At 39.2% G+C, this 23772-nt stretch overlaps 1 protein-coding gene across 2 annotated transcripts in view; it reads right to left on the reverse strand.

Annotated features, from left to right (window-relative positions):
* The window catches only part of NELL1 (neural EGFL like 1), a 273582-nt gene that overhangs the window by 123540 nt on the left and 126270 nt on the right, over positions 1-23772 (reverse strand). For both annotated transcript variants that reach the window (XM_018083431.1, XM_018083430.1), the window contains exon 12: positions 14761-14886. In XM_018083431.1, the coding sequence (XP_017938920.1) occupies positions 14761-14886 (126 nt within the window). The remainder of the gene's footprint in view (positions 1-14760; positions 14887-23772) is intronic.

Below are 23772 nucleotides of genomic sequence, written 5' to 3' on the forward strand. Positions count from 1 at the left end.
TTAAGTACAGCAGGATTACTGCCTCAATCTTGGATGGCCTTTCTCATTTTCTGTGTAGGCTGGAAGGGATCACCACATCTTAGGTCAATGCTGGTATGATAACCATTGGGCTAAACATAAAAATAAAACAGAACTAAAAGATGATTTAAAAAAAAAATTAAAAAAAAAAGAATAGGGTGGTCTTGAACTACGTGTATAAAGATTTGTAACAGATTTCTATCAACTGTACACAGAAGGAGAAGCCAGCATGCATAAGATACAGACTAGTTCACTTGCCAGTAAGAAAAGATACAGGAGGACAAAGACATGGAACATAATAGCATGCTAATAGCTTTAAATTACCTGGAAGAAAAATAACCAAACAACAAAGAAAAAAAAAACCATTAATGAGTAACAAATGTAACTCAGTTCTGGGGGGAAAAAAAAAAAAAGATAGCTAATATCAGGGCTCAGAAAGCACAAACTCAAATGAAAATTGAGATTAAATAGAACATAATATTTAACAGTATTTTCTGTAAAGCCAAATGTAAATGTATACTTCATATGATAAATGAAAACAAAACCAAAAAAAAAGCAAGAATGTGTCTCTCCAAGAAAAATTGTAATTCTTATGAAGTTTTTCACATTCTTTCCAGTTGTTATAAAAGGTGAGGTAGCATTTAAAAAGTGGAGGAGAATCAGGAGCATCATTGTCTGCACCAATTCATAAATGTCAAGAAACTACAGAAAAAAATGGAGATGTCATCATTATACAATGTCTGAAATCGATATTTCACTAAGTCTAAACTTTCCTGCCCTCCCTCTGCAGTTACACACAGTTTAAGGGTTATCACCTGGAACAATTACAGACAGAAAATGAAAAAGAAAAAACAAAAAAAGATAAGTTCACAGACATTTATTTACAAGAGCATAAACCCCTGTACACATTTTGTGTACAATCTGCGCTTCACTGTAAAAATAAGGTAACTGATTCACACAATTACTAAGATACTTAATATACTCCTGAAGTATCTTGAAGTATCTTGAAGTGGAAATATCTTAGGACTCCAGTTATTGTATTTGTTGTTAAATATCCTTTGTCTGTTCTTCTCCTTTAACTGAGGGGAGATTTAGATTAGATATTAGGAACACTGGCACAGGTTGCCCAGAGAAGCTGTGGCTGCCTCATCCCTGGAAGTGTTCAAGGCCAGGTTGGATGAGGCTTTGAGAAACCTGGTCTAGTAGAACATGTCCCTCCGTGGCAGGGAGGTTGGAACTGGATGATATTTAAGGCCCCTTCCAACAAAAACCATTCTAGGATTCCATGTTGCATCTAACAGATTGGTTTAAATCACATTAGGTTCACCTAATCTAATTAGATCAGATATTTCATAATAACCTGACTGCTTTTCCAGACACAATTTTACTTTTGTCATGTCTAAAGTAATCACATTTTCATATTAGAGCTTAGAAAGTAAGGACATTGAAAAGAATATATTGTGGCCAATTGAAATTATACCAACAAATAGCATTTGAGGGATTTAAACAGATAGCAGCAATTATCCTCCTCTTTGTAGAGCATGAAAGTGATAAAAATGATTATTTTTCCAAGATCACTATAATATTCATGTATCTACTTAACTTTGTTCCTTGGAAGGTCCCATTTGTTTTCTTTAGAACTGAATAAAAAGATGTTAAAGATTACGATTATTCAGTACTTATGAGAAAATTAACAGCAGCTACGACAAAGGTATGTAAAATGAGTAACAGAATGTAGAATACTGTCTCACCCAGTATTAATAAAAAGGCTCTCTTGTTTGGTGAAATTAAATGGGGAAAAAAAATCAGGGTGGACAGATGTAAACAGTCATTTTACAGAATGGATCTAAATGATAAAATACTTTAGACGGTATTGAGTTTAAATCCAATAATATTCAAAATAGTAGCCCCTTAATGAACATGAATAGTCTTGCTAGCTAAAATTTAATTATGAAATTATTGATTCTTACAGTTCAAGGCACAAAGTGATCATTAGATGGAACCAAGGAAAGGGATTCCTTCTATGATCTATCATAGTTGCATGGAGGCCTGTGTTTTCTCTGAAACAACCAAATTTGTTGACAGAGAATAAGTACTGGGTCAACTGCAGGTGGAGATTTCAGGTTCTAATAAAAAGGCAATTCATTTTATCTGGGGGAAAAAAAAAATCTGGACTTTAGACTGCTCTCTGAAGAGTCAGGTAGGAGTGTATCCAGGACTGCTGTCTATAACAATGGGCCTTCCTGCTTATGCTGCTTTAATTATTTGTTCTTCATGAGTTCAGCTGACAGAAGACCAAGTTTACACTCAGTTTGGTTGTGGGAAGAAGGAAGAATGGGAAGTTGGCCTTCTTGCCCTCATCTGAGGCCAGCTAAGCCAGTCTGTGCAGCAGTAAGATGATAACTCAAATTCACCCAGGCAGGGGTCACACTGGAGGAGACTGAATCTGCACTCCATACTCTTGTTCCTGCTGATTCCTGACTAACACAGAAAGGGCAGGTAGTGTGGGTGAATCATGCAAAGACAGACATCATTGAAGGCAAAAGGGTGGATACACTGCCATGATTCAATGTGCATTTTTCTATATCAGGAGGCATTGAGTAAAAAGATGCTCAGAAGGCTGCAGCACCTCTCCTACAAAGACAGGCTGTGAGAATTAAGGTTGTTCATCCCGGAGAAGAGAAGGCTCCAGGGAGATCTCAGAGCCCCTTCCAGTACCTAAAGAGGCTACACAAGCGTTGGAGAGGGACTTTTGACAAGGACCTGGAGAGACAGGACAAGGGGCATTGGCTTCACACTGACAAAGGGAAGGTTCAGATTAGGTATTAGTAAGAAATTCTTTACTGTGAGGGTGGTGAGGCACTGGCACAGGTTTCCCAGACAAGTTGTGGATGCCCCATCCCTGGAAGTATCCCCATCAGTGGTTCAATTCTAACAGCAGCAACAAGAAAACAGTGCAAAGGAACCTAAATTCCCAGATGCTATACACATCTTGAGCTTGCAACAGTTAGAGAGCCCAGATCTATGGAGAGAAGAGTCACTTGGACTGTGGATTTTGAACTTTCACCAAGGAGTGGAATAAATCTAGTTTCCTAAGTGTGGAACACGCAGGCAGAGAAACAGGGAACTGAATGTGGGTTTAATACATGTAACTACCCTGGTTCCTAGAGAAAAGATGAACTTCTGTGCCTGACACCGCACCCCAAGCTGGATGGGGCCACAGCACGAGGCAGACATTGCATCTATTGACATCCACAGCACAGTGCCATGCTCCTCAAAAGGCACACACCAGTCCAGTTCAGATCATAAACGCCCTTTTCTCTGGGATTTCATCACAATCTAAGAAATGTGAGGCTCCCTGTGCTGTTGCTGGAGCTCAGACACATCCCATGAGCCATCCAAGCACCTCAGAGCAGGTGCAGCACCCTGCTGCTCACAGAGGGACTCCCACAGGGGTGCCAGTCAGCCCACAGCTCCCTGCTCCCTTGGGCCACAGGAAGCCTGCAAGGGGTCTCCACTGCAGCACCCTGCATGTGCAAGTTCTTGTTCCCAAACTTGAAAGAGTACTGATGATGAGGTAGTAATCCTGCTTTTCCCCATTCTGTTATGAAGCTCATCCAGACAGGAAAGATACTATTTACCTTTTTCTATTTAAAAATCACTTATAATTGACAATTTTGCATCATGCATCATAGGGTTTGTGGGGCTCTTAAAAGCATGCAGAGTGAAGTACAAGGGCAGAGCATTTCTTGAGCTTTGTACTGAGCAGACAGTACTGGCACATTCAAAAAAGTAACTTTTTACGTTGTGGTGAAATGAGATTACACTTGGAATGTCTTTGCTTTATGGCAAAGCCACATTTGTGGCCTAATTATAACACAGGATGCAGTTCAGGATTGGATAAATAGCAAGGAATGCATCTGAAAGCAAGTCTCCAAAGATCAGAGGGTTCCTGTGCCCCTTTGTGGAGCACGTGTGCCTTAAATATGCACATTCTTAATTTACTGCTTGAAGAAGAATTTGCTATGTCAGATGTTCCACAGAATACCACTTTCAACATTTGTGCTATTTTGAAAGCAAAAAAGCCAACAACAAACAAGCAAGCCAAAAACTAGCATAAAGGACAAATGTTGGTAGTTCAGCACTATGAAAGATTATATACATTGAATTTTGTGAAATAGAACCCTACATTATGAGAAGCACAAAGCAGACTAAGCCAAATCCCTAGAATCCTGAAAACATGGAAACTTTTCTCTTTCATAAATAAATAGGAAAAATATATTTTTCCTTTTCAGGCCATTAAGCTCCCTCTCCATAGACTTCCTTATCCTTTGCTTGGCAGCTCTTCTGCTCTCATATGGCAAACAAGGAAAGCCTTCCCCAAAACACCTGATTATCTCAGTCTAGCAGCACGAACTATATTTTCTAAAAATGAACTTTATTTGTAAACACTGAAAAGAAGAAAAAAATCTAAGCGCATAGAAATTGCAATAGACAATTCTAATGGGAACACAATTAGCAAGGCTGTGTCATTCATCTGCCCAGCTCTGCCCCACTTCTCTGACAATGAAGAATAAGAGCTATTTCTGTGAGAGTCATAAAAATCCCCAGTTTGAGCAATTATTACACGCAATCATGTAACTAAATAGGAAATTTCATACTGGGAGGCAAAAAGCCTACAGTAGAAAGCATGAAAATATTAACTACAAAGTGATAGATCAAAGCACCTCCTTTTCTCCCCATCCCTGTGCTATTCCCAAAGGCTATATTTCTTAAGGACCAAGCAAGTCTGCTTGCCAGTGTCAGTTGCTCTACACCTTTTAACATTATTTCACAAACATTTCAGAAAGGCAACACTATACCAGATTTATGGTTATTCACTTATGTTTACAAATCCAGAAATAAATTTAGGAATTGAGGATTATCTAGGTTATCAGACACACTAGCATTCACCTGCAATATTACCCATAATATATCTCAATGTTCTTGCTCATAGACAGAACATAAAGGTCCTCCAAGACCGGAATGAGACTATCCAAAGGAACAAATCACACTGCACGCCTTCAGAGCTAGAAACTTTGCCCCATCCCTTAACACACACATTTCTGCTGAAAAAAGCATTTTTTAAGTTATCTGGGAAGATGCAGAGCCAGCAAAGCAAGAGTTGGACGATCTACAATGCATGTCTAAACAGGGCTTACACCAAACCCCAGCCACTTCAAACAAATCACAGATGCCCATCACCGAACCAGGGTCCTAAGGTCTTTTCAGTTTCTAAGGTTGCTCAGAAGGTGATTCTTTGATCACTTGTATACAGTAATAGACACTCAAGAATCAATAGCTGTTAATAAAATATTAGCTTTCTCCCAATCAATATGAACACAACTATGAAATATTCAGCACAGGTATAAAAATGAGATCACAACAAAATGAGAAATGTTAATATATTGTCTCATTGTGTATAAAATGTACATTTAGATTGAAAAAAAAAAAAGAAAAAAAAACAACCAAAACTTGCTAAAGCCTTTGTCATACATATTCCTCACTGTCAAAAAAGCCCGTCAGACATAAGCACCATGAACTTTATGGAAAATTTTCTGTTCAGCTTAAAAAGCTTTATAGAATTCCTTTGTTTCTGAAGTAAAAGCCTTACTCTGAAAATCATAAATCCAAGGAGCAAGGACAATGGTAGAGCAGCAAAGTGCTGCACATTTCACAGATGTGTCACTTCTGACTCAGCAGACTATTTTCATCCACCATGACACACTGCCTTTCATGAGTTATACACCTGTCAAATCCAAATAAATATATTGCAAGCTCTTGGCCTTTCTAGAGGTCTAGTGATTGCACCCCTGATCATCATCACCACTCCTTAAACTGAAGTGGGAGGACTTTGGCACTCCCATGTTCCAATGTGAATGGGCTCCTCCTCCTCTGAGTGGGATTCCTTTGGAAGAAATGTAGCACATATGTGTGCCACACTCTGCACAGTCTTTGGTCACATAAGACTGCAGATACACACAGGCATGGTGGAGGAGCATTTGAGCCTGTTTTCCAAACATTTTCCAGAGTAATAATGCTCATTATTACTCACATCAGACAAGCCACAGAATCTATTCAAGCCCCAAAAGCAAACTCTATAGAGAGTTTGTACCTGGCCATTAGTCATCCACCTGACATCTCTTTGTCTCGCTGAACAATGTGTTTGGACAGAAGAAGAGGACACAACAGGGCAAACAGAGAACCCCTGTCCAGAGTGGTCAGCACTGGGCCTGGCTAACCAGCCTTTGGAGGCAGACATTAACACAACCTGGGACTCTGAGAATCAATATGGGAGGTTTAGGCCACATCTGTCTGTCTGACTTGCCGACCTCACACACACTGCACCTCCTCTTACCTGGGACCATTCTTTAAAGCATCTTCCTGGACACACAACAACAGTCTGGCAACTCAACATGAAAAAAACTTCTGTAAGACACCAAAAGTCTGGGATCAAAGACCCAGAATTTTCTGAAGAGAAAACGTGAAGTTATGAGGAAAACCCACTTAGAGTATTGTTGTACTGTTCAGCCATAAAACTAAAAATAGGCTTTTGGGTTTCAGATGAGAATAAAGCACATTCACGAAAAGATATTTCAAATATTAAAAGGCACTACAAATAGAAATGTCAAAGCATTCTCCATGTTCACTGAGAATATGACAAGAGGTGACAGGTTAAATTGTGGCAAGGGAGATTTAAGGGAGCCATTAAGCAAACCTTTCTTAGAATGGCTGAGTAAGGGGGACACACACACACACACACACTAAAAGGGGATTCAGGTATTTCCCTCACTGAAGTTGTTTAGGGTTTTTTTAAGAATAGATAAGACAAAGGATGTTTCAGGATCCTGCCTTGAGGGGCAATGGTGAGCCTGATGCCCTTCCCTGTGATTCAGCTACTTCCCTGATTTATAGGAGAGTTCAATTCCGTGTCTGAAGAACAAAGAGTTTGTTACAAACGGTTCTAAAAACAGAATACAGACTGGGACATTTTTTACTTGTTTGGACAAAGAAGATGACAAACCCTAGCTGTTCGAGCTCCAGAAAGATCAGAACTCAACCGAGTAAACTCTTTCCCAAAAGGAACTCTTTAAGGCAGTCAAACTTACAGTGGAAGCAGATCACTAAAACACAATAGCTTTTTGCTCCCAGCCACTGACACTGATCCTGCAGCTGCTGCAGGTTCCCACTAAGAAATCAGTGTGGTGGCTCTCTTTCCATCCCTCACTTCACTGTTTCTAGTATTTGCTAGACTTAGGAATCAAGAATTCTTGGGCCATAAAAATGGATTTAGTCCTTTTGTATCGAGGAGAACTCCTGCAGTAAGAGAGCTCAGGACAAATGCTAACAAGGTGCTTGTCCTTGCTGGTTCTTTAGATGGGCGGCTTCATTCCTGGATCTTGAACAAGTATTAAATCAATACTGTTATTTTTAAGCCTAAATTTAGTGCTTAAGTTTATGCCCAAGCATGAATGTGCATAGGCAAAAGAATTTAAAATACTAAATTTTTGCAATAGCATATACACCAGCACAAAAGGCTGCAGCTAAGAAATCATGTGAAAATGCTAATTATGCCTAAGTCAGGAAATACAACCATCAGCATGATTTGCGGTCAGCTGTTTAATTAATTTTAGTATTAATAAAGTTACAGAAAATCAATGTGTCAAAAGGACTTGAAAGGATTACCAACTGCTCTGGACAAATTAGCAACACTTCCATGCCTAGAGCACAGGAAAGCACAAAGATGTTTAATTAAACTATTTACCAGTGAGGAATTTAAATCACCGTAAATATTACATTTTTAGTACATTTTTTTCCTCAGATTGAAAGCACTTAGGAGCAAATAATATGCAGTTTTTCTAATGGCATTTTTTTAAAGGAAGGAGTGTAAAAAATGTTGCAGTTAAACCCAGTAAACCCAGAAAATGAGGGTGAAGTCAGGAACAAAAGAATGTAACATGGCATTTAAAACTAGAGGACTGGGGAATAATTCAACTCCAAAGTAACAAAAGATGTTACAAAACTGCATAGAAAGAAGAAGAAGAAGATCTGTAATATGAGGGCCATGTGGTTACTCATGTCCCATGCACACTGTGCTTCAATGAACTGCTATTGTTTCTTGTGAAAATGTCAATATCTATAAAAATAAACCTTACTGTTCACTGAATTCTTGTTGTTACAAGTCTGTGTTTTTCCCATTTCTAATTTTTCTGACTCTTTACTAGACTCTCCAGTGTTGCCACTGTCTCAGCATGAGTTTGGGCAAAACACTCCACCTCTCTGTGCCTCAGCTTCCCTTTTCCAAAAGAGCAATTAAATACTTACCAGGCTTGAGGGGATGCATTGAGAAGCTACACTGTCTATTTTAGTACAGCATTCTCTGACAATACAAAAGAATCATCCTCTTTATAATTATTAAAAACAGAGCTTCCCTGTGGCAATAGTGCACTAGTTATCTCTCTGTGGACTTACCTAAAGCCAAAATGAACGTGATTGAAAGCTTTCTCCTGAATTAATGGGGTTTGAGTCAAAACTCGGGTGACTGTCAGTCAACTGATGTGGAATTGCTCCCTTTTTGTTTTGCTGGATTGATTTAATACTGTTCTAGTCTCCTGTTGACTTGTCCTGCAGAGCAAAGAAATGCTCTCTGAGGCAGGCAATACCCACTGGTGCATAGATTACCTGCTGCTGAACTTGGCCAACAGCCCTCTGAGGGACTTGAAACAAATGTTTCTGCATTTCAAGGCCCCCTGAACTAAAGGACAGTTCCCTTCACAGTCCTAGTAAGGGAGGTGCTATTGACTGCAGTTCAAACAAAACAGTCCTACTTAACACAGGGAGCCAAATCCTGCCCTGCCTTATCTATACTTGACATAAAGGACCTCAGGAAAGGAGAGACCAGCACAAAAATACTTTGTGCCTGCTGAGTTAACACAAGCACAGTGTCATCTGTTCAGGTTGTCTTAACACCAGTTTCGAAGTGCAGTGAGAAGACAAGCACACAGATCAAGATTCAGCTCCTAGAAGGTTAATGGGTATCTTCAGTGTGTAGTGGACAGGGTGGATTCCAAAGCAGGGAATAAATACTGGTGCCAAGTAAAGTCAGGGGGTGCAGATCTGCCCAAGTCAGACCCATTGTGCTGAACATCTGATACCTAATCTCTAAATGCTGACAATAACTATGACCCCAACCCAATTAATATATTCATAATTTTCTCTGAAAAGTTTGGCAATTTTGCTGAGTGGTGCCTGCCAGAGGTGGGATGAGGTGTGGGCACCTGAGGACATTATGAAGTTCAACAAGGCCAAGTGCAAGGTCCCACACCTGGGTCAGGGCAATTCCAAAAACACATTCTCTCTGGGCAAAGAATGGATTGAGGGAAGCCTTCAAGATACTAAAGATATCCTAAGATCTAAAGAGACCACTTCCCCAAAACATACCTGAAAACTACTCTACCTCAGACCTACCTTCACTGCTTGCTGACACAGACTTGTGTTTTCAGCTAGCAGACAAGTCTATCAATTCCCCAAATCCAGGCCATCACAAGAACAGCAGTAACATTTGTTTACTGACCTCTGTGAACATCCAAGACCCTGCACAGTACTTTGAAAGTGCAAGTGCCACGCCAAAAACAATGCTATTGCTTTCTTGAATGCTAATTTAGTTCAACAAAAAGAACCAGTGGGAAAGAGGGTCAGTAGATTAGATTTCAGAAAGAGCACTGTCTTTCAAAGAGTGACCATATCATCAATGGGCTGCCTGACAGCTTCTATTCAGGTCCTTTACAAACACAGCCAGTGATTCTGGATGTGACAGGCCAGTAACCTGCCCTTCCAGATTGCCACTTCACTGTTGTGAAACTTGCTGCATTATTAGCATTATTACGGGGTCAACTACACCACCTTGAACCTGACAGGTAAACTCCAGTCACAAAAATATAAAGGCATCAATTTTAGTGATAGCAAACAATTTGAACATTTGTTCTAACCACAGGAGGAAATTACTGCAGTTGAGTTGCCTTTCACAGATAGGGGAGGGGAAGAAGGGAAGAGCAGGAGAAAGGGTTTCTCACTTTTTTCCCTTGAAAATTAAATTTCTCAGAACTCTATATTTTTCTATGCTTTAGGCACAACTTTTCTAATAACATGCTGCAGAAGGGCTTGTTCTGAACAGTGCATTACATTCCAAACTGAATGCTGCTCCAGAAACCACACAGGATGGAAGGGAAGGGGCTTATGGGATAACCTGGCAAAATCATTAGATTTTCTTACTTCCTTACTTTCTTACTTTCCCATACTGTAAATCAAATTAGCATGTAAACTCAAGACTAATATTTATATTCTAAGACTTCTTAAAAATAATATATTTCTATGTAACATCATTTTTTCCACAGAATTAAAATACTGTACTGTGTGTTTTGAAAATACTTCCTGTTTCTGTGGTAGATAAGGGCTTGCTTTATGCAAGTTACATACAAATATTTTAGTGAGTCATTGCTTTGAGAGACCAAAACCTAAAGAAATTCCGTGAACATCATCCCACCAAATGAGGACTGAAAAAGGGATAAAAACACAGTCCAGTGTTCATACATTATGCAGAACTGCACAACTCCACAGTAAAATATGGAGGTGGATTACTTTCCCAAAGGAAAACATCTGTCAGCAAAGCTGGGTGCATAAAGAGAAGGGTGTTTGCACACAGGTCTCACCACATTTTGGCAGAACAGGGTACTGACATATGTTGGATGGCAAGATAACTTTCTGTACTACTTCTTCAAAGATGCCCCAAGGACAAAATGGGCTGAGACATTCCCAAGTCCAAAGGAGGCTTCTTCATCTTCCAGGAGTGCCATGAGTAATACATGGAAATAGAGGAAGAAAAATCTCTCAGCAGTCTCAGTTGTGAAGGTCTTCAAGCTTTAATACATAATCAGTGAATATTTGTAGGAAACGAAAAACAAAACAGACAAACAAAAAAACCCAAATAAAATGAAATACAGCATTCAAATCCAGTAGTGATCACACAAAGTGAAGTAACTTATCCTCTGAATGACTGCAGGATTTGGGGAATTTTTTGGTGTCCCAGGCAGCCTCAAGGAAAACACTGCAAAATCACTGATACTTTTTTAAATGGTTATCATAAGTGTTAAAGGCCAGGAATCTTTTTCATGACCATTCTGATTGTCTTCACAGAAAATTCCAGTACTATGCAAAAAGAGACAAAACCTACCCACACTGTTACCTCTTCATATCAGCATGTTATATGTAATTATTATAGATAATTTATAGCTCATTAAGATGAAAAGGCATTTGCATACTTTATTGAGTGACAGTGGGACATAGAAACTAAATATTCTAGTTTCAAACTACAAAAACTCATATAAATGAATTTTGAAAATCATACCAGAGAACAGATGCAGCCCATCAAAAATAAAATTATTATATTTTTATTAAGTAATCTATAATGCTTCAAAAGCATAAAACAAAATGATGCACCTCTGAAGCAAACTCCCAAACTGCTATGTCAGAAGAAAGCAACCCAAGAGAACTTATTTTACAACAAGCAACCAGGGTAAAAACCTGTGAGAGTCAATCAAATGCTTTAAATCAGTAGATTCCAGCAAACAAGAACATCTGGAGCAGCAAATCTTGCTGCCAGTTTCGGAATGGACAAGACTGTGATTTACTTGAGAACAGATAAACAACCTGTCAGTGTCACAGGAACAGACTGAAAAGCAGGTTCCTATTCAAAGGTAACTTTTCTTAATAAAACTGTCTTTCACTCAACAACTTAGTTAACATTCAGAGCACAGAGCTCTAGAAATAGGTAAGCAGAAAAACACTGATGTACCTTTCTTGGTGAACAAAGGCTGAAGTTATTACTAGGCTGACTAACCTGTCACAAAATACCTCAACACACCGGGTCTTTTGCTTATGTGAGACTGAACACTGATAATTTATTGAAATAGTCACTACTTAATTTGAAATCATAGTTAGGAGTTTCACATAATTGGAGACTTAATCCAGAATATTGTTTTAGTCACTCTGTCTCTATGACTGCATTTTCTATGCAATCAGCACAGCTTCCAAGACAGTAGTTTCTTACTGATAACCACAGAAGTTCCTACTTCACACTTGGGAACAATTATTCAAAAATTGTTTGGGGAAGAAAGGTTTCAGCAATGTCAAAACAGCAAAAATTAGTTTAATTTTAGAAAGATTCAGTGTTTTAAGAAAAGGCATCTGAAGCAGTGCATTTAAAATTCAGGAATATCTGAATGAATTTCATTTTGCTCAATTCAAACTGACATAGCATTTCAATAGTTACTCCATTTCTTTTTATAAAGATAAACCCCTCAATATCGAATTAAAATATTTTATTCAGCTCAAAAATTATTTCTGATTTACGGCTTCCACATACAACTGCCTTCCACCTTCTGCAAGCTGCCAGAGCTGGGGGATCAGACACCAAGGCCACCAAGCACATGCCTGCCCAGCAACACACACAATCTGCTCAACAGCAGGTGATGACTTTGTGCCTTCATGAAGCAGACTCAGACTTCCCAAAACGTGATAACTCCTGCTCTGTGGAATAACTCTGCTTTAAGGTCAACAGTGCATAAAATACATGCCATGCCATGCATGTGCCTTAAGCACATACCTTTGAAACTTCTTAATCCTTGTCCTGAACCCATCAGAGTCTGACCCCCCCACACACAGTTGTCATCAGAACACCAGCCCATCTCAGGCTGTCAGATTTCTCTCCAATTGCATGGTTCAATGACAAGAAAATTTCTCGTTTATTTTGATTGAATAAAGAGTAATAATTTTAAAAAACTGAATAATAGCTACAATTTATTTCACTTGTGCCTTCTAAACACTCGGTTTCAGTATAAGGGGGAACTAGTTGAATATTTGCTGCCTGTTTCTTTTTTTTTTTTTCATCTTTGCTATTATTGCTTAAAGTCTGTATAAACATAATGCAAAATGCAAAACAGGATTAGTGCTTCTATTGCACAGCGCTTATTTTAACTACAGTTGTTATTATTATAACAAGCCATCATTTCTAAATACAACAGGCAATGAACTAAGTTCCTCCTGATCTATGTTACACGCTTGCTGGGCTTTTTAACCGTGATGTCAAAAATGAAGTCTTTTTAGCAAGACAATAAACCTGCAAGAAATAGTTATCTCCCTCATTCTATTATTTATTCCCAAGTCCACTCCTGATTTTTTTGTGTGTGCATGCATTTTAATTGGATGCTCACCCATTACTGTCAAGCAACTTATCTTACCACTTCACTCTTTTTTGGTAAATCACAAATACCTTGCTTTCTAAACCCTTTGCATGCCTAATGATAGTGTCTTGCTGGAAAGAAAGGATTATTAGGAAGTCAGTAGTGCATCCATTGAAAAGCAAGTGTCAGATTAGCAAGAACACTCTCCCCATCACTGTGAAGGCTTCTACCTCACCCAGCAGACATATTTAGAACAGAATTGAAGGTCTGAAGCTTTAAGGTCTGCATCTGTCATGTGATATTATAAAAGATCAAGAAAAACTCAAAAGAGACAGATTATACAGAAATAATGACTCTGGGCAAAATAAAAATCAGCTTCCTGACACCAATTTAGTACCAGCCTCTCTCAAGAGGACTTTCCTACAATTTTATAAACTACATAATCTTAGCTAAAAGACATGCTGTCATCATAAAAGTCAACATTTCCTATGACCTTCCCTAATGATAACGTGCATTACAATGTAGTTATTCCAGGCTGGAAATCATTCTCATATGGAACACTCCTTGAGAAAACAGCTCACCATTCTAAACATGGTATTGTGCCAAGTTGATATATCCATTTCAGCAAACCTGCCTGATATCTTCCTCCTTTGTCTGATCAAAATAATCCATAAAAATAATCCCAAAATCAGCCTTTCTAGAGTGTTGTGATTGAAGATGTTATCCAAGATAGGTAGAGCTGGGATGAGCAGTTCAGCAGCTTCTCATATTTTTCTGAGACTGCCAGAGAAGGTCCCTTAGAAACCCCTAAATGGAAACGAGACTTACCTACCTTCCATTAAGAATTTTTAGAGATAATTTTGCTGATAGATATTAAAAAAGATTTATTGTCTAATGCTATCACACTTGCTCCATTTTCTGAACAATGTGTCGTAGTCTTTGAGACATTAGTTCTCAGCATTAACAACAACCTCCAAAACACCTAAAAATAAGTGGTTAGGAGGACTTTATACATTTTCAGTTTTCCTTTTACACATTGCTCTCAGCTCTGTCCAGAAAGCTTCTCCTCCTGGATACTTTCTCATGTCTCAATCCACTGAGCAGTCTCAAACCACAGCTGACAAAGTGTTATTTCTTCCCCCAGCCCGGGCAATCCGACCTCAGCCTCCGCCCCTCGCCCAGAGCCAGACGTGGGGCACAAAGGGACCGTGTCCTGGCTGACAACAGCACTCAGTGGCTGCACCACAGGCCTTCTTCAGCCACCTTCCAAGTTAATTCCAAAGGGCTCACACATAGGAAAGGTACCTCCATACCACATTTATCTCCCTGCTTGCGCCTAAATTTTACGCTGGCAGAGGACCAGCTGGTCCGTGGCATTTGGGATGGAACAGGGAGGACCCAGAAGCTCAATAACACACACAGCACATGGAGTACAAGAGCACTGCTGCTGCACCCAAGAGCTCACCTGTACAGGAGAAATCATCCACACGGACATATCCCGCGACACAGTCGCAGCGATAGGAGCCAGGCAAGTTAACACACACGGTATTGGCATGGCAGTAATGCATCTTGGCAGCACACTCATCAATATCTGCAGGGGAGAACCACCAAAGGAAAAGGTTACAGTCAGTGAAAGGACATTGGAGAAAATAAATTCCATTTACAGCTCCAAAGGCAATCAGGTTAAACACCATCATTAAGGAGCAAGGAAAATTCAGCAAAAAATATTCCTTAAAATAGAGCTAAAACACCTGTATCATAGTAATGGGTTCCTTCACACTGTTCTTCTTGAAACACTTTTTTTTAAACTGGAAAAGTACTGATGCAGTCTGCAAACACATAAAACAGTGTCAGAAGTATGCCATACTGAAAATCCTAACTCTTAATGCCATAGTAACTCTGTACAGCGTGGTATTAGTTGCAGTGCTGGTCAGATATGATGTGGCAATGTTTGTCAGGACAATGTAGAAGCAGATTCAACTGCTCAGTTGGACAGTGAGTGCTCCAGACCTCTGGATTAACCCAAGTACTCTGACAGTGCCTTGTCCCTGAAACACAGGAGTTTCTGTGCAGGGGTTACTGGACAGGGCTCTGTGCCACTTCCACACCTCACACAAGCAGAAGACTGAACTGGTCACCTAAGCCCATTTTATGCCTGCATTGCATCATGTCAAAAGAAAAAACAGATGACTAAGGAGCAGTAAAAACTTGACCCCATACCTCTGCTTAAGCAATCTCTATTGCTGCTGCAAATCCAAAAATCAAAACTGTTTTCCCAAGAGTGACTCAAACCTATCATTTACTTGCCTGTTTAAATATCTCAAAGCTCTGTGATATTGTAAACTGTAAAATCTTCCCCCCTTCCCTCCTTGCAGAACCAGACATTACACTGAAGAATTTTCTTTATTTTTCTCTCAGCAGGATAGATTTTCTGCTTAGCAGCACAGACTTTACATGAAGTAATTCATGGTTTTCAAAGTATTAATTCTAGTGTTACATACGTCCACACAAAGAAAGATGAATCAGACTCTTTTTTTTTGTCCCTATTACTTTCTTTTTGGTATTGATTGCTCCCACTCAGGAAAGGTATCAATTGACAACACAGCTGAAGACCCTCCTAGGCTGAAGTACCAGTGAGCTGGTCACCCCCCAGTGCAGTCTCTGCCCAGCCATCTGTAGAGCCCAAGCTACAGACTCCCTTCTCCCTCCACACACCATGCTTATGGAGACTCAGCAGAAGTGCTATAAGGCACTAGCACCAGCAGCATTCAGTCCCAGAAGGTGGGGGAGTTTAATTGTGCACATGCTGAGTTCTTGGTTACCTAAATTCTGGTATCCTGCTTAACCTTCCTCAGCTGAAGTGGCTGCAGTTGAGATACACCCACATTTTCGAGTCTCTGAAAATGAAACACATGCCAGCTGCACTCACACTTTCCACATTACAGACAGCTGTCCAGCAGGAACTACTAGCTAAATTGCTTCATGTTGGCCAGCAAACAGCTGTCAGTTGGCAGTGATTTCTCACTGCTGCCAACTTGGGATGAATTAGAAATGATGGCCTGGAGGCAAAATACTTTGTATATCACTGCAAACACCTTAAACTATCTCGTTCCTGCATTTCTGTTGTTTCAGTTGCAGTGCCAGTTGATTAAATGAATTTTAAAAAGTTGGGAGCATCAATATATGAAAGATGAAAGCCACAAAAATTCCTCCCACATGTCTTGTTATCACACCACTGAGTGCTCGAGCCACTTGGGAAACACTCAGGTGTTGACGTGTGTTCACACTGTTCTGCTCACAGACTATTTTTAATAGGCTTTTGGAGCATAGCTTTGAGGAGTTTTGTTCTTGCATATCTAATAATTTTCTAGCATAAAAGGAAAAGGAATAAAAGATGTCTGTAAAGAAAGCAAGAATGTCAAAACAGCAACCAATTCACCTGAAAATTAACCTTATGCACTACTCTTCATCTCCAGCTTCCTCACTGAATTCATTGGACTACACCTCTCTTTCTTCCCCAAGGAGAAGAGAGGGGATTAAAAATCTCAGAGGTGAAGGAATTTGAACTTTGATTCATTGCAAGAAAGGCCCAGATTGCTGTAACAAAAGATACAAGAATACCCAGAGATAAAAAGAAAATTCACAACCTATATGAAAATATTGCCTTGGGAGAATATCTGAAAAGGAGACTAAGGACTTCAAGTGGTGACTTGACTATAAATAGAGGAATTGAGGAAAACTGGCACTGGGTTGCTGCAGAAGTTCTGGAGTCCAGGAAGAAAAAGCCCAGGCCTAAAAAAGGAAGCAGAAGTAACAAAAGATCCATCCCTTCAAACTTTGCCCATTTTCTTTGGCGCATTTTCCATAAACCCTTTCGGCATTTCACATTTTCTTTTATCTTTGCAACATTAGCCTTCTACTAATACACACATTTTCTTTAGAGAGAATAATATTAAGAGGTCAAAACTGGCAACAGAATTTTCTTATTAATGCTTGTAGGGCTACACTAAAACTGTTGTTCTGGACCTCAATTCTACAAATTCTTGTAAAAGGTTAGGTATTCATCACAAAAGGCTTTGGGTTTTTACTTAATATTGTTAGAGTAAAATCCATAAAGCACACAGTGGTATATATCAGCTCAGCTGTAATGGAACTCAAATTGTGATTCATGTGTACAGATTGCTTGTCGCATTTGAAATATTAAAGCTCATCTTTTAGTGGTCTTTTGAGGTGACAAAAATATATGATTTATGTTTCTCTCTAGGCTGGTGAAGTAGTCTGTTTTTCTTTTAAAAAGGTATACTTATGGTCTTCAAAATGAGACTTGACACAGTATAATGATCGTGTACATATCACCAGCTTCCATCTACATAAGCTCAGCTTTGCAACAACAGAGACATTTGGGCTCCAGTTTTTCAGCAAGGACTATTGTGTTGCAGGGTGGGTTGGCTTGGTGAGGGGTGTCCCACTGGGTTCAAGTGTTTCCTTAATGGGTTCATTATCTATACAGAGCTCTCTTTACCGCAGTACTCACATACCCTGCAGCTAATTAGTTATCACCGTCACTCTTTACAGCTGTAAATAGTGTTTGTGAAGTCACAGGCAAATATACATGTACGATCTTTTATTAGTTGCCAGTGCACTTAGCAATGCTGTGAGTACACTGGGATAAAATACAAGAAAAATATCTCAGTGGAACCACCTGCTTAGCACCTGACAGGTGATTTGCCACTGCAGGCACTCATCAGCTCATACCAACCAACAAAACAAGGTGGGCTGGAAAGACAATACAAAGGGTGTTCAACCCATAGCCCAGGAAAGAGGCTTTCTAGTCTGCAAATGTACTTTACAAACTGCCCAAACTCTTTTCATGCCTCACTGTGAATTCTATTGCTAAATATCTGTAATATTGAAAGATGACAATGAGACACCAAATCTCAACTAGAGCATCTTTTTACTATTTGTCCACTCCAATAAGTCACATAAAACCAAAATAATCTCAGCTGTAAAGAGGGCACAGTTCCTATTAATGGCAATGGGAGTTTTGTCCATTTGCCCAAAAGAGAAATGGACCTCTTATTTTTTAAACTCTTAGTCCTGTAATAACCATGAGTGAACAATCTTGAAACAAAGCACTCTCTGCCTCTGGAGTTGCAGACCAATGTTTGCATGCATTCCACAATAATCCCTTTAGTAGTATCATCACCTCATGTTTGGGGCTTCATTGTTTAACTACTGAAAGACAGTAACATTCAAACCAAAACAAAATGAAACGAAACATGAAGTGTTCCAGAGCACTAACAGATTTTGTATTTGTATCAGAATCAATTCCACTTTTTGCATCTCTCTCACAATTATTTGCCCTCTGGTTGGGGAGTATATTTTACCAAACTAAATTAGAATTTTTGGGCACACTATAAGGAAATAAAGACAGAAAATCAAAAACAGGAGGGGGAGAAAAAAACAAAAAAGACAGCTTTGCAGAAAGATCTCTAATTCATGATTATTAAAGCAGTGGGGGGCAAGGAATTCCCCTTCTCTCTTTTTATTCAAGTCAATACTATGCCTGAACTGTATTAGACCCTAGTCTAAATAAGCTGGATTTTTGAAAATGTAAAGTCAACCAGTGTTACTATTTAAATAATATCAAATCTTAAAATATGTTCACAAGCTGATGGAATCATATCAACCAAGTTTCCAAAACAGCGGAGCACAACAGTGGTGGAGCAAAGACAGGCCCTAAAATTTCTGTCACCCTATGCTTATGCAAAAATGAACACATGCCTTTTTCACTCCACTGACTAAGCAGCAACCTGGTCATTATATTTACTTGCTCTCCAAATTCTCCCTGATTCTGTCCTCTCCTGCTTTAATCTCCTTTCCACTGCCAGACTCACTTCATCTCCACTTGCCTTTTTGTTTTTCCTTTTTACCCCCCACACTGCCTGTATTCTTTCAGATATATCTCATATGTCTTAGACACCCTATACCTGGTTTTCACCTCTAGCACAGGGCTGGTTTCTCAAACTGTGCAACAGAACCCTCAGGGAACCACAAAGCATTAGACACAGCAGTCAGCAGTTCCCTGGGAGCTGGCAGGAGCTCAGCTTCCCCCAGTTGCCTGAGTAAGAAAAGACTAATTACTGGCTGCAAATGTTTAGACAAGCCTTAAAACTGTTTACCAACAACTGTTTACCAGTTTCCTCCGTGGCAATTCATGTCCTCCAAGGCAGGGCAGCAATGCAAACACAGGCAACCCTCTGACTTGAGGATGGAGCTGCTGCCCATTCAGAGGCAGGGAAATAACCCAAAACAAGAGCAGATAAGCAAAAGTAAAATTTTCCCTTTCAACAAGGCTGAGAAATATTACCCTAATGTCATTAAGTAACTAATCAGCAAAAATTGCCTTCATAAATTAGGGCTGGTGTAGCATCACCTGGGAATCCATAGGCAATAAAATAACCATCAATAGAATAATATCATTTTGACTTTTAGAGCATCATTAAAATGGTGCAGCCTCTTCCTCTGGGCACAGTGTAAAAGTGCTTTACATTGATATACCTACTTTATGATCAGGACTAGAGTATCAATATACCAAATCTGCTTTCTGTCTATTTAACTGCCCCTTAGGGATGGAATTTGTATAACTATTAGTTTAAACAAATAAATAAATATTTAAAAGCACACATTCACATGCAAATCATACTTGAAAGTAACACTTTCCAGCCCTGAACTAAAGTGACATTCCTGAGAAGGACAAAAATAAAAATTCAAATGAAGGTACCTTCCTGGTCTTTATTTCAATAGTCTTAAACACTTTTACCAATCACAGTCAAGAAAGCAACTGGTTATTCTTGAAAAGAGATCAGAACATTTTGCTACCTCTTTCTCAGCTACAGTAGTAAACAATCCACCTAGTAAAGTGGTTGTTTCCTAAAAGCCACCCTGATGAAGTTCAGCCTTAGACATTAAAATATTGCCTAGGTACAATACAATCCCCTTCTCCATCCTTGTCAATGCTTACAATAACACACTAATCATTAGCCTCTTCAAGTTATGATTTTTTTGCCTAAAAAACAAAAATTAAAAAAATAGAGATTTTCATAACCTGAATCTCAAATGATCTGACCAATTCCCTGATTCTTTAGAGCCAGGGAATTTCATCTATAGTCGTTTTTGGTCATCATTCCTCAAAATAGCACAACCCTATCATGAAAGACAGCACTCAAATTCTTAAATCTTGCTGTCCAAACTATCTGATGTCCCCCTCAGTGAGAAGTTTTTCGTTTTATTTATTCTACTAAATTCTGTTCCTCTCTAAGGAAAACTGAAAACTTGCAGTTCCACTCTGCTTTGTGCTTTCCATCACTACACTGGCAATTTATGATGCATTATTAAAGGTCTGTGCCATTGGTTTGGTGGGATGGTCCCAGAGAGCCTTGAGATCTCTTAGGATAAAAACAGTTTATTTAAATTGAACTTTTCCTAAAGGATCATTTCAATCAGTTCAAAAGCTGCCACTGACATGTTAGCATTAAAGAAAATATAAGTAATGTGGTCGTGTTCCTAACAGAGAGGAGCTGTTTTCTTAACCCTAAGTGCATTCATTTGATAAACATATTAATTGAAAATGTTCACAGACTTATAAATATTACTTTTTAAAGATGTTTGCAGCTATAGCTCTTAGGGATGGTTGATAACTTATTCATAAGGTATCTCTGATAGTTGCAAATAAATTATTTTAAAAAATATGCAGCCAGAATTCACATATGATAATGCAGCTTAGAGAACACAGATTAAAAATAATCACAGAAAGCAGAATTAAACATTTGGGGAAACAGGTTTTGGCTAACAGCAGCAGCTCAGTCATTTGCTCAAACACGCCAAAGCAACTAGAAAAAAAAAAAAAACCAAGTCAAAATTCTTCTTGTACTATTATAGCAGCTGCTGTGATGTTTAGAACTAACTGAAGTTAAAAAAGATTGCTTTATCCGGGATTATCCAAGTCTTTTAATTTTTTCTTTCTAATTATACTTTGAAAATATACTGATATTTCTATTTAGAATGCACAGCAGCAGAACAGGCTACTAAGGAGTGTGTCTGAGTGTGTGTAAGAACTTTGAATTCTTTCAAGATGCTGCTTAATTTGCTCTTCCTCTCAGTGGCTTATCAGAGGCAAGGTAGCGAGCAAGCCACTGCTCCGTTCCAGTCTGCCTGGCCAGCAGGATTCAGGACTTTTACCCAACTCAGTGCCACCTTCCCTGCTCTCCAGCTACTCTCTGGCCTCTTGGACTTCATCAGGGCAGATCAATGCCTTTGAGGACACTCTGCTATAAGGGATCCGTGGATTCCGAGGAGCATTCATTACATCCTCTCATGGACATGATGGCAGAGGTTCTTTGACACCTCCAGGTATTTTTAACATACTCAGGAATACCAGCAGCTACTTGAAGAGAGAATTTTATATTTCAGGTGTCTATCAGAAAGGAAAAAAAAAAAAAAGAAAAGAAAAGAAAAAAAAAGAGGACAATGACTTATGCCTCTTAAACTGTGATAAGTGCTCTGAAAAGTAAAAAGTAAGATGTAATGATAGGTAGCCTGGGAGAAATACTGAGAAACTGCTTTGTTCTGAGGCTTCAAACTGACAGAGGGGAGGTTTAGATTAGACACTAGGAAGAAATTCTTTTCTGTGAGGGTAGTGAGGCACTGGAGCAGCATGCCCACAGAAGCTGTAGATGCCCCATCCCTGGAAGTGTTCCGGTGGAAGGTGTTCATTCCATGGCATTGGGGTTGGAATTATATTTAAGGACCCTTCCAACCCAGGCCACTCTATGATTCTATGCTGATTATAATTAGACCACTTCATCTAGAATGCAGTTAATCCCATCTAAGCTGGTGAAGGCCCTACAGGAGTTGCTGGGTCTTGGAACTTTGCAGGAGCAAGCCTTCAACAGGAGGAGCTGTGTGAGCACACAGGAGATTTCATGGGTTACAGAGCTATCACTGTGTCCCCTGACAACAGGACTAGGTAATGAACCAGCTGAGATCTGGGCCAACTCTATCCATAGAGCAACAGTCCTGACAGCATTGCCAAGGACACTGGAGTAGGTAAGAGCTAAATTCAGAAAGAGATAAGAGACAAACTCAGAAAGAGAATGCCATTCAAATATGAAGCATTTTGAAAGCTTCTCTTATAAAAATATGAACTTAGAAATAAACCCATGTCACTGTAAGTCCTATGATGACGTTAGCTTGTTCTTTTTTATTAGTTTTATCTTAAAAACCACTCAAAAACTGCTGTTCTTTTTTTAGAGATCGTGTGTTCAGTATTTCACATTATAAATCCTTTTATCCATCACCCACACTTATTGAAAGTTAGGAAATAATGATATTTGTACATGCTATCTTTCTCAGAAAAGAATTTTTCTCAAAGCTTTTCTCCAAGTGTTAATTTGGGAATAAATAAAAATTTACATGATAAGTAAAACGTTGGGGTACCCACAGTTCATCCTTGTAAATATAATAAATGGGTATAGGGACCCAATAAAGAAAATATTGGTCAACTTCACCACAATAATCATGTCTGGCAGTTCATCAGAAATTGAAAACATCAAAAGTCACTGGCTTTTCCCATCCTTCATCAGGTATCCTGTATATTTTCCCATAAAGCAGGAGATGTTTTGGGAATCCTGTAGTTGTTGAGGAGAAGATGGTAAAAAAAAGGGCTTATGACAAGGCATATGTGGAACAAATTCTTTCCACCAAAAATGGTTTGATAAACCAAACAGTAAAACGTGAGCTACTCTGTCACAGTCTGTCAGCACAGCACATCTCCGGGCAACCGTGAGCTTTAAAGTTTGGAGTCAGCAATTGGACACTGTTCACCATCACTCCTTCTAAAACCTGGAGTACAATGACAAGGGGCTGATCTGTGCCACGTCCCTCTGATGAATCCATACAGATCAACAAATATGTGAATATCCATTCCCTTACAGAAGTGGTGCCTGTCTGGGCCACAAAGGAACTTAATCGCTTTTCCCTGGCTAGAGCCCATGATGGAAACCTCCAACAAATTACTACAGGGAAAGGGGGAGGAAGAGTTACATATAATAAATCCAACTGGACTACTCTCCCTCTTTCACCCATTTTTCTTCTTCAAAGGCTCTTAATGCACGAGAATTTATTCTAAATCTAACCACTTCATGCTGGGCTGTGAGAGTTGCCATTACATAAGTCTATGACAAACAAAAGGTTATACTACTACTGCTCACAAATATATTACTGCCCATTAGAAAACACAGCAATATAATCACCTCATTCTCATGAAAAGAGCTCTGTTCCCAAGAAAGATTGCTCCTAGTTAACTACATAAGTGTACTCCCAAAGCCAGACTTGCTTTGGCTTTGATTTCATTTATGAAAGAAACTCCTTCTGGATCTCAGTAAGCACGGATGAAATAAAGACTGCTGCTGGAAGA

This window comes from Manacus vitellinus, unplaced genomic scaffold, assembly GCF_001715985.3.
Source record: "Manacus vitellinus isolate BGI_N305 unplaced genomic scaffold, ASM171598v3 scaffold_63_pilon, whole genome shotgun sequence".
Classification (NCBI taxonomy): domain Eukaryota; kingdom Metazoa; phylum Chordata; class Aves; order Passeriformes; family Pipridae; genus Manacus; species Manacus vitellinus.